At 40.1% G+C, this 12,389-nt stretch overlaps 1 protein-coding gene across 1 annotated transcript; it reads left to right on the top strand.

Annotated features, from left to right (window-relative positions):
* Nucleotides 1–309: 309 nt before the first annotated feature.
* On the top strand, nt 310–2,894 carry LOC120146492 (cation/H(+) antiporter 15-like). Its single transcript, XM_039160029.1, is given in 3 exon segments — nt 310–519; nt 595–1,798; nt 1,801–2,894. Coding segments are annotated over 3 exon segments (2,508 nt in total).
* The last annotated feature ends 9,495 nt before the right edge of the window (nt 2,895–12,389 follow it).

Here is a 12,389-nt window from a genome sequence, read left to right as displayed (position 1 = left end):
AAATCATCCTAGTTTCCCTCCTCAACCTTGTTCCTCCTTTGCAATTAACCAGCAAGGGAGTTTAGGACTACAAAATAATAATAACAATATCTCTGATACTGTGTCATTTATTTTTGTTTTTGTTAATCCGCTAAAACAAGGAAATCAAAGTTGTGACGTGAACATGATCAGAATCCACGGCGACGGTGATGAAAAATGAGTGTTGTAAGTGTAGGGGGGTCGGCGGGAGTAAAAGTGCAAGTGGCGGTGGTAGATTAGGTTGTATATTGAAGGAGACGTTGTTTTAGAAGGCAAAACATATATATAAGAATGGAAACGGTGGCGAACAAATCAGACGATACGGTGGTTTGCTATGCACCCACCATGATAACTACAAATGGTGTATGGCAAGGTGATAACCCTTTGGATTATTCGCTTCCTCTCTTCATCTTGCAGATGACCCTCGTCGTTGTCAGCACTCGCTTCTTTGATTACATCCTCAAACCACTTCGCCAACCCCGAGTGATTTCTGAGATTCTCGTAAGTTAATGATTTACTCTGATTATGCATTTGTATCTTGATTTTTGATTCATGGTTGTTTTGTTATCTGAACAGGGAGGAGCGTTGTTAGGTCCATCGGCGCTAGGACGTAGCGAAACCTTTGCCAATACAATGTTTCCTTTGAGGAGTGTGATGGTGCTCGAAACAATGGCGAACATTGGTCTTCTTTACTACCTCTTCCTCGTCGGTGTAGAGATGGACCTTTCGGTTATTCGTCAAACGGGGAAGAAAGCTCTTGCAATCGCGGTCGCCGGCATGATCATGCCGTTTGTAATTGGCATCGGTTTCTCTTTCGTTCTCCATGGCTCAGACCTCGGAACCCTTGCTCATGCCACCTACGTTCTCTTCTTAGGAGTTGCTCTCTCGGTCACGGCGTTCCCGGTGCTTGCTCGAATGCTAGCAGAGCTGAAGCTAATTAACTCGGAAATGGGCAGATTGGCCTTGTCTTCAGCTCTTATCAACGACATGTGTGCGTGGATTCTTTTAGCTGTAGCCATTGCCTTGGCGGAGAACGATCCATCCTCCTTAGCTTCCCTTTGGGTGCTTCTTTCGAGTGCAGCTTTTGTGATCATCTGTATTCTTTTCGTTAGGCCTGCAATTTCATGGATGATTAGGAGAACCCCAGAAGGAGAATCATTCAGTGAGTTGTACATATGTTTCATTCTTACAGGGGTTATGATCTCAGGGTTCATTACAGATGCCATTGGGACACATTCCGTTTTAGGAGCGTTTGTGTTCGGTCTCATCATCCCCAACGGACCACTTGGAGTTACTCTGTTAGAAAAGTTAGAGGACTTTGTGTCAGGGCTTTTACTGCCTCTGTTCTTCGCTATTAGCGGCCTGAAGACCGATGTAACTTCGATTCAAGAAGGACAGACATGGGGGATTATGTTTGTTGTAATCATCCTTTCCTGTGCCGGTAAGATAGGGGGAACTATGCTTGTCACAACCTTTTACAATATCCCACATGGTGAAGGCTTTATACTTGGTTTACTAATGAACACCAAAGGCCTCATTGAAATGATTGTACTCAACGTTGGCAAAGATCAGCAAGTCTTAGACGATGAGGCATTTGCAATCATGGTGATTGTAGCTCTGGTTATGACCGCCATCATCTCTCCCATTGTAGCCGTGATTTATAGGCCGACGAGGAGGTTTGCACCTTATAAACGTCGGACGATTCAAATATCGAAACCGGAAGGCGAGCTACGAGTGCTGACCTGCGTCCACACCCCTCGTCATGTCCCTACAATAATCAACTTGAAGCCTCTCATCCCACAAAAAAGTCTCCCTTATGCATTTACGTGCTCCATCTCGTCGAACTCACTGGTCGTGCATCCGCAATGCTAATTGTACATAACACTCGTCAATCTGGCCAACCAGCTTTAAACCGAACTCAAGCTCAATCCGACCACATAATCCATGCTTTCGAAAACTTCGAGCAGAATTCGAGTTTCGTCTCTGTTCAGCCCCTCACAGCCATTTCCCCTTACTCCTCCATGCATGAAGATATTTGTGGGTTGGCCGAGGAAAAACGTGTTGCACTTATAATCATCCCTTTCCACAAGCAACAAACAGTTGATGGAGGGATGGAAGTAACGAACCCGGCATTCCGCACGGTTAACCAGAACTTACTGGCGAATGCGCCTTGTTCGGTCGGGATTTTAGTCGATAGAGGCCTGAGCACGCTAGCACGTGTGGCGGAGAATGAAGTGGCGCACCATGTGGTGGTGCTGTTCTTTGGTGGTCCGGATGATCGAGAAGCACTTGCATATGGATGGAGAATGTGTGAAAATCCAGGCGTTAGAGTCACCGTACTGCGATTTATCGCCGGTGAGGAATCACTTAGCGCCACAATGCAGCCGCCGTCTCCAACCTCGGATCAAATTGATCCACCTATGCTAACAGTAGAAACTGATACCGCTAATGAAAAGCAGCTCGACGAGGATTACGTAAATGATTTCAGGATGAAAAATGCAAACAATGAGATGGTCGTATATACTGAACAAGTTGTCAACAATGGGGAGCAAACGGTTTCCGTTATAAGGTCATTAGACATCCACCAAGACTTATTCATTGTTGGAAGAGGGCAAGGAATGACATCGCCGATCACCGCCGGACTTACCGTCTGGAGCGAGTGTCCGGAGCTTGGTGTAATCGGGGATATTCTAGCATCATCCGATTTCGCAACCACGATATCAGTGCTGGTGATCCAACAATATGCTGGGGGACTGCCACAAGAATCCGTAGCGTCACCGGATAGCCCGGATGGTCAAACGGATGATGACGAAACTTCCAATCGGCGGACACCAACGGCGCCGTCGACACCACCGAGTGGACCTCCTGCGTCTTGAGTTTGTAGGAAATTAGTGGTGGTATTGTAACATTGATCCGACTATAATTGAGAAAGCATAGTCAAACCAAAGCATGAGATTACGGTGTTTGATTTTTATTTCACCATTATAAGAATTCTGGTTAGAGGTTTCATTTCTCAACAATATATCAAATTGTGTATATTTCGGGATCGGGTGCTTCAAAAAGTTCAATTGATAATGGAACTGGAAAATGTGATTTGATAGCGTACGTAGGAATGTGCAAGTCGGACGGGTCGCTTTTTATTTTATTTTGAATAATTTATTAAATAATTTAATTATATTTGATATTTAATTTTATATAATTTACCAACTAAATTTTATTACATAAAATTCATACTTCAATTTTCAAATAATACTTGAGTCAACTATATATTGAATATATTATTAACTTCGTGGTATTTTAGTTATGTTTTACTTTTTTTTTTATTAAATGGACCCTTCATCATTGTAAAATGGGCCTATTACAAGATGTGGCTGAAAAAGTATTTATTAAAATAATTATTTTGGTCTTCATTACTTTTAGCATTTTAGCCTCTAAAGTTGTTATTTTGGACAAAAAGGTCCCTCTTCAAATGAAAACTATTAGTTAATAAATGATTAATATTTTAAAATAAAAGTCTTTTTATCCTAAAACAAAATGTTAAATGTCAAAATATTAAAAAATAAGAATCAAAATGATCATTTTGATAAATATTAGAAGCTAATTTTAATTTATTTAAGTATTATTGTTATTATTTTCTTAATTTTAAAACTACGACGATAATGACTTAATAACTAACCAAAAATAAATCATGATTTTTTATCGCAACTCTTGTTATTATTTTATCGTTTAATATAAAAAATAAAACTTCAAACTATACATTGAAAAATATTTTAATGTTTAATTTTTTTTTATGAAAAATAGATGTCTATTATTTTCAACGTTACATTTTTAGTGTTTAGGAATTAAACGTCATTAAAATCTTCATTGAATGACATATGTTATGTTCTGATAATTTTGAGAATTTATTTAAAAATAATATATATATATATATATTTTAAAAATATTATTTTTAAAAAAATTCCCCTACCCCTACCCCTACCCCTACCTTCTCCCTTTCCCATTTCCCGACGCCACCGCCGCCACTAGCAGTCGGTGGCGTACAATGCCACCACCAGTAGCTTCACCGACACCTCGCAACCCTAATTGTAACAACTTGAAAATTTGAAAAAATAATAATAATAATTAATTGAATTTGAAGGAGTTAATTAAGTGAATTGGTGAAATTTGAGGACTAAATTGAAAGTTTATAAAACTTGTAGCTTATTTTAGAGTTAAAAGAAATTTAGGGACCAAGCCCTAAATTTACCCTTAAATATTAGGTATGTTTTTTGTTTATATATATATATATGTATACGTGGTTTTCTGTTTCACATCCAAAAATCCCCTTCTCCTACGTCAACTTCCGACGACGATCTCGACGTCGTCTGAACTTCGATCGTCATTTTGAAAGCACCATCATGTTCGTTATCGAGTCAGGAACAATCCCCTTAAATTAATTGAAGTAAAACGCTGCCAAACGCCGTGAATTTCAAGTCAAAGCATCGACGCTCTTTTTAGCTCAATCGCCTAGAAAATCCTAAATTCATCGCCGATCGTTGCTCCGTTTACGACACCTCCCGTACCATCGTGTTCCTTGTGCCGTTCCGAGTCCGCCGGTATCATTCTCGGTCTCCGTCGATTGCGGCGCGTGGGGAGGTGAAGCGGTCAAAGTTTCCGATTTGATGAAATCGAGCTCTCCGCCGTTCAAAATTTTGAACCGATCTTTGTAAGTATCTCGAAATCGCTCAAAATAATTTTTAGAAATTTTTCTGTGAATTTTACGCCACCAGAAACGCCCCCACGCGCCGCCACTGCGCGTGGGGAAGGCAGAAATGACCGGTTCAATCGGTTTTTCAAAGTGTTTGACCGGTTTGACCGGTTTTGACCCGACCCGACCGTTGACCCGACCCGACAGTTGACCGGTGATATTCTGGGAATTAATTTGATTTTGGTGATATTCAGTGAATTAATTCAATTTTGGTGATATTTTTGGAATTTATTCAGAAAAAGGTGCTATTTTCTATTTTGGGAATTTAATTCGAAAAATGCTATTTTGGGAATTTAATTCGAAAAGGTGCTATTTTGGTAATTGTTTTAAAAAGGTATTATTTCTGTAAAATGATTGACAATTTGTTGACCACATTTGACCAGAACTTTGACCGGCTTTGACCGGCTATTAAACAGCCGTTAATCTTTTCCAAGAATACCTATCCTGACAGTTTTTGGCGTCCCGAATCCGTTTTTGGGGTCGTTTTCACAAAATGCAAAAGCGAAAGTCTTCGAATCGTCAGTCAAACTCATTGACTTTGATTTTGACCAAGAATTCAAATCTTCGGAAAGTCATACTTTATGTTTTTTGACGTCCTGAATCTGATTCCGAAGTTCGTTTTGCCAAATTCTGACCCAAAATTCCCGAATCGAGCTTGTAAACCCAAAAGGCTTAATATTTTAATATTTTGATTATTTAATTAAGATTTGGTCAATGATTGATTCAATAAAAATATTTTATGAAGGTACTCGTGTTTCACCTGAGCAAGGATCAATTAGGTCCGGTGTTATCCGTTCGTTAGATCAGCCTGAACCGCGTACTACAAGAATTACCCGTAGGTTTCCGTATATTATTTAAATAATATTTAGATTATTTATATTAGGATTCCAATATGGATTTTTCCAATTCGTAGGATCTAGCGCTGCAGCAGAACGTGATCGACAGACCTAATAATAGGCTTCCCTATCTGATTTCCCAGACTGTTACAGGTGTGTTTCCTGACAGTGTTATTTTACTGTTTTAAACTATCATATAAATAGTTTATCTGATTTTTGACATGGATTCTGATATGATATTTGACCTGAATTTTTATATGATACTTGACATGGACTCTGATTTGTACTTGACCTGAATTATGTTTTAATTTTTGATATATATATATATATATCCGTTATAAACGGAATATGATTATTTGGGGGGAATAATGTTGGAGGAAGTATACCTGGAGGTTCCTCTGATGTGTGCTCATGACCTTATTTACCGGCTCCTCTGTTGTGTGCTCAGGGCCTTACTGGACTTGTTGGTGGGTGTATGGTTCTGGGGAACCTACACATTTTGGACTTGATGGATGGGGATAGTATTCATATTTTTAAAAAATAAAACATGTTTGATAACTGATTTTACTGGAAGATTTTTTTGTATGTTTTATACACTGTTTGGAGCACACTGAACTTTTTAGCTCATTCTATAGTTTTTACCCTTTTTCAGATAACAACAGACCGTGAACTAGCAGATTTGGCATCAGAGGAAATCAACAACTTATTTTGTACGAACATATATTTCTATATGTTTTTCAGTTATGTTTGGTGGCATGTATTTGATATAGTTTTGGACATATCTGTATTATTAATATTTTGTTCTATAGTATATTTAATGTTCTACAAGTTATATAAAAAAAACCTCTGAATGGGATATGTGATCACTTAGGTTTGAGTCTATCTTACAGACTGGGTATGGGGGGTTACATTTGGTGGTATCAGAGCTTTCGGTTTTAAACACTCGGACTGTATATGGGTCCTAAACTTTGGATTTTTAAGAAATTTAAAAAAAATGTCACCTTATTTTATAATTTAAAGTTTTCTCGGGATCCCTGATGCTAATCTGACACATATTTCAAATTCTTTTTGTAGAGCTTTATAAATCCAACGATGAATGCTGCTAGAGGTCGTAGGACAGGACGTGGACGTGGTAGAGGGCGAGTCGCTCGACCTTCTATTACGATAGACGATCTGATATCACCACGTGATCCTCCTGTTCCGCAAGTAGATCCGACTCTTTCTCATGATGATCAGTTTACTCCTGTGAGAGACCCTCCCGTCACTGAAGATGAAGATTCTGAGATGAATGAAGACGCATTAATAGAGCTATCTTCCGCATGTTTCAGAGAGCTGCTAGAGCCCCTAGTAACATGACTGTAGTGGAGATTTCAAATTCTTTTGTCGCTGCTGGTGTAATTCCATTCGAGGTATTACTGGTGGACCTCTGACAGACGCTGAGTATTGGCTGGAGGACACAGAGAGGATTATGGATGAGATGGACCTCAGACCTGAGCAGAAGTTAAAGGGGGCCCTAACTATGTTGAAGAAAGAAAGCTTCAGATGGTGGCAATCCATTTCTGGTAGTATTCCAAGGAACCAATTAACATGGGATCTTTTTAAGACGTGCTTCCGAAGTCGCTACATCGGAGAAAGATATCTGCAGGAGCGACGCCAAGAGTTTCAGAATCTGGAGCAGGGTAATATGACTGTTATGGACTACGAGGTTGAGTTAATCCGATTGAGTCGCTATGCTCCTGGACTTGTTAACACTAAGACAGATCGATGCTTGAGGTTCGAGAATGGACTCAGGTATGAGATTAGGAGTCGAGTCGCTACCCATCGGGAGAGGAATTTTGACGCCTTGGTTGAGATAACTAAGACTGTTGAGGAAATAGAGCTATTGGGTATGGAGCAGAAGAGAGATACTGATCGAGCCCAGAATCGATTCAGGAGGCCTTCTGGTTCTGTTAATTCTTCTGCACATCCTAGCAAGAGAGGCAGGGTGATTCCTTTCAGAGAGGCGGTGCGAGTGTCAGATATGTTGCATCCGGTTCTTCAATTGTACATTCTTCTAGACATGGTGGATCATTTGGGTTGCAACCTTTGAAGAGATGTGATTATTGTGGAAAACATCATATTGGAGAATGCAGAATGAAATTGGGCACATGTTATAAGTGTGGTTCTGGTGACCATTTTTTGAGGGACTGTCCAGAGCGAGATCGTTCATTTCAGACACCAGCTCGTACTCCCGCTAGTTCTCATAGTACATTTCAGACTCCAACACGGGGACGTACTCAGGAGAGGACAACCTGCATTGGTTTACACTGCTAGACTTCGACAAGATCGTGATGGTGTGACTGCAGGTACTGTTTCTATTCATTCAGTTCCATACTTTGCATTGTTTGATAGTGGCTCTACAAATTCCTATGTATCACATTCTGTTTCTGAGGGTCTAAATATTACTGTTTAGAATATTGAGCATTCAGTGATAGTTCAAAGTCCCTTAGGCAAATCCATCGTGTTGGATCGTATTTTTAAAGAATGCCCTATAGAGATCAAGGGGGAGATTTTTCTGGCTAACCTGATGGAGTTACCCTTTGAAGAGTTTGATTTGATTCTTGGCGTAGATTGGTTGGACAAACATCGAGTAAATATTGATTTTGAGACTAAGAGAGTTGTTCTGAAGACCCTAGATAATCGAAAGATTGTAATGATCGGGGAAAGACGTGGATTTCTGACGAATGTTGTGTCTGCCTTGGTAGCAGAGAAGATGATCAGGAAGGGTTCCGAGGCATTTCTTGCTTATATTTTGGACACCAGAAGATCTCAATCAGATATTGAAGGCATCCGAATTGTCAAAGAATTTTCCGATGTTTGTCCCGAGGAGTTGTCTGGATTACATCCAGATAGAGAAGTCGAGTTTGAGATTGAAGTCTATTCTGGTTCTACCCCGGTTTCAATGGCTCCTTATCGTATGGCCCCAAAGGAGCTTAAAGAACTGAAAGTCCAACTCCAAGAGTTGTTGGAAAGAGGATTTATTCGACCCAGTGTATCACGTGGGGAGCCCCAGTTCTTTTTGTCAAGAAGAAAAATGGGACATTGAGACTCTGTATTGATTATAGGAAACTTAACAAGCTCACAGTTAAAAACAAATATCCTTTGCCTAGGATCGATGATCTATTTGACCAATTTCGAAGGGCTTCTATCTTTTCAAATATAGACTTGAGATCTGGTTATTATCAACTCAAAGTGAAAGATTCGGATATTCCGAAGACTGCTTTCCGTACTCGGTATGGGCACTATGAGTTTTTAGTGATGTCATTCGGGTTAACTAATGCCCCTGCTACTTTTATGGATCTGATGCATCGGGTGTTTCGACCTTATTTGGACCAGTTTGTAGTTGTGTTCATTGATGACATACTGGTGTATTCTAGAAGTGAAGCAGAACATGAGAAGCATTTAAGGATTATTCTACAGACTCTAAGGGAGAATAAATTATACGCTAAGTTGAGCAAGTGTGAGTTCTGGCTCAGCGAAGTGACTTTTCTTGGACATATCGTATCTGCTGTTGGCATTCAGGTGGATCCGAGCAAAGTGGAGGCTATTCTGAACTGGAAGCAACCCAGAAACGTCTCTGAGATACGTAGTTTCTTGGGCTTAGCTGGTTACTACCGTCGTTTCGTTGAGGGGTTCTCCCTTATTGCAGCTCCTCTGACGAAACTATTGAGGAAAGATGTTCCATTTGTCTGGTCTGAGGACCAACAAGTTAGCTTTGAGAAATTGAAGACTGTTCTAACTCAAAGCCCAGTGTTGATTCAGCCTGAATCTGGGAAAGATTTTTCTGTATACAGTGATGTTTCTCATTCTAGATTAGGATGTGTTTTGATGCAAGATAGGAAGGTTGTCGCTTATGTGTCACGTTAGTTAAAGCCGCATGAGCATAACTATCCTACTCATGATCTTGAATTAGCTGCTGTGGTTTTTGCTTTAAAGATCTGGAGACACTACCTCTACGGAGAAAAGTGTTATATCTATACTGATCATAAGAGTCTGAAGTATCTGCTTACTCAGAAAGAATTGAATTTGAGACAGCATCGCTGGTTGGAGCTTTTAAAGGACTATGATTTTAAGATAGAATATCATCCAGGGAAGGCTAATGCAGTGGCAGACGCCTTGAGCCGTAAGGCAATATCAGATCTCAGAGCCTTATTTGCCAACTTGAGCTTATTTGATGATAATAGTTTGTTAGCAGAGTTGCAGGTTAAACCTACTTTGGCCGAGGAGATTAAGGTTAAACAGCTCCTTGACAACTCATTGCTTCCCATTATTGAACTAGTTAAGCAGGGATCGAGTTTGGAGTATAGTGTGGATCATGATGGTATTTTGTGTTTTCACGGTCGTTACTGTGTCCTTAAAGATGATGAGTTGAGACATATTATTCTTCAGGAGGCTCATAATAGTCCTTATGCTATGCATCCTGGCGGGGACAAAATGTACAATAATCTCAAAGAACGCTACTTTTGGACTGGTATGAAGAAAAATATTTCAGATTATGTGGCGAGGTGTTTGACTTGTCAGCAGGTTAAGGCTGAGCACCAGCATCCATCTGGATTGTTACAGTCAATCAAGATTCCTGAGTGGAAATGGGAGCGCATTACAATGGACTTCGTTACTGGTCTTCCTCTAACTCCTTCAAAAAAGGATTCTATTTGGGTGATTGTTGATCGACTCACCAAGTCAGCTCACTTTATCCCTATTCGGGTTAATTATTCTCTGGACAAACTGGCTAGATTGTACATTTCTGAGATCGTTAGACTTCATGGTGTTCCGTTGTCTATCATATCTGATCGAGATCCGAGACTCACCTCCAGGTTCTGGAAAGCTTTGCATGAGGCTCTGGGTACTCGTTTGAATTTCAGTACAGCTTTTCATCCTCAAACTGATGGACAGTCTGAGCGAGTAATTCAGGTGTTGGAGGATATATTATGAGGTTGTGTGATTGATTTCCGTGGTAATTGGGAAGATTTCTTGCCGTTAGCTGAGTTTGCTTACAATAATAGTTATCAGGCGAGTATTCGCATGGCACCGTACGAGGTTCTGTATGAACGTAGATGTCGTACTCCTATATGTTGGACAGAGTTACATGATAGAAAAACTTTGGGTCCAGACTTGGTTCGAGAGACTGAAGATATTGTCAGACTGATCTGTGATCGCTTAAGAGAGACATTTGATAGGCAGAAGTCATACGCAGATAAGCGACGTAAGAATATCGAGTTTAAGGTTGGAGATCAGGTTTTACTCAAGGTATCTCCATGGAAGAAGGTATTGAGATTTGGACGTAAGGGTAAACTGAGTCCGCGATTTATTGGGCCGTATCGTATTCTGAAGAAAGTCGGACCTGTTGCTTATCAACTTGAGTTGCCTCCCCAGCTCAGTCGTATTCATGATGTTTTTCATGTGTCTATGTTGAGGCGATACCGTCCAGATCCAGATCACATCATTCAGGTTGATGAGGTAGAGCTGAGACCTGATTTGTCATATGAGGAGGAGCCTGTTCAGGTTTTAGAGAGGGATGAGAAAGTTCTTCGGAATAGGCGTATTCCAATGGTCAAAGTTCAGTGGAGTAATCGTAGCCCCTCAGAAGCTACTTGGGATACATTGGAGTCAATGGAGGTTCAATTTCCTCATCTATTTGCATAAGGTAAATTTTGAGGATGAAATTTCTTGTAGAGGGAGAGAATTGTAACAACCCGAAAATTTGAAAAATAATAATAATAATAATAATTAATTGAATTTGGAGGAGTTAATTAAGTGAATTGGTGAAATTTGGGAACTAAATTGAAAGTTTTTAAAACTTGTAGCTCGTTTTAGAGTTAAAGGAAATTCAGGGACCAAGCCCTGAATTTACCCTTAAATGTTAGGTATGTTTTTGGTTTATATATATGTATACGTGGTTTTCTATTTTCAAAACAGAAAACCACATCCAAAAATCCCCTTCCCCTACGCAACTTTCGACGACGATCCCGACGCCGTCTGAATTCCGATCATCGTTTTGAAAGCATCATCGTGTTCGTTATCGATTCAGGAACAATCCCCTTAAATTAATTGAAGCGAAACGCTGCCAAACGCCGTGAATTTCAAGTCAAAGCATCGACGCTTTTTTTAGCTCAATCGCCTAGAAAATCCTAAATTCATCGTCGATCGTTGCTTCGTTTACGACACCTCCCGCACCATCGTGTTCCTTGTGCCATTCCGAGTCCGCTGGTATCATCCTCGGTCTCCGTCGACGGCGACGCGTGGGGAGGTGAAGCGGTTAAAGTTTTCGATTTGATGAAATCGAGCTTTCCGCCGTTCAAAAATTTGAACCGATCTTTGTAAGTATCTCGAAATCGCTCAAAATAATTTTTAGGAATTTTTCTGTGAATTTTACGCCACCAGAAACGCCCACACGCGTCCCCACGCGCCGCCACTGCGCATGGGGAAGGCAGAAATGATCGGTTCAACCGGTTTTTCAAAGTGTTTGACCGGTTTTGACCCGACCGTTGACCAGACCCGACCGTTGACCGGTGATATTCTGGGAATTAATTCAATTTTGGTGATATTCTGGGAATTAATTCAATTTTGGTGATATTTTGGGAATTTATTCAGAAAAGGTGCTATTTTGAGAATTTAATTCAGAAAAGTGATATTTTGGGAATTTAATTCAAAAAGTGTTATTTTGGGACTTTAATTCGAAAAGGTGCTATTTTGGTATTTATTTTAAAAAGGGTGCTATTTCTGTAAAACGATTGACAGTTTGTTGACCA

Source organism: Hibiscus syriacus, unplaced genomic scaffold (assembly GCF_006381635.1).
Source record: "Hibiscus syriacus cultivar Baekdansim isolate YM2019G1 unplaced genomic scaffold, ASM638163v2 tig00110927_pilon, whole genome shotgun sequence".
In the NCBI taxonomy this organism is placed as follows: Eukaryota; Viridiplantae; Streptophyta; class Magnoliopsida; order Malvales; family Malvaceae; genus Hibiscus; species Hibiscus syriacus.
This window is presented reverse-complemented; position numbering and strand designations above follow the sequence as displayed.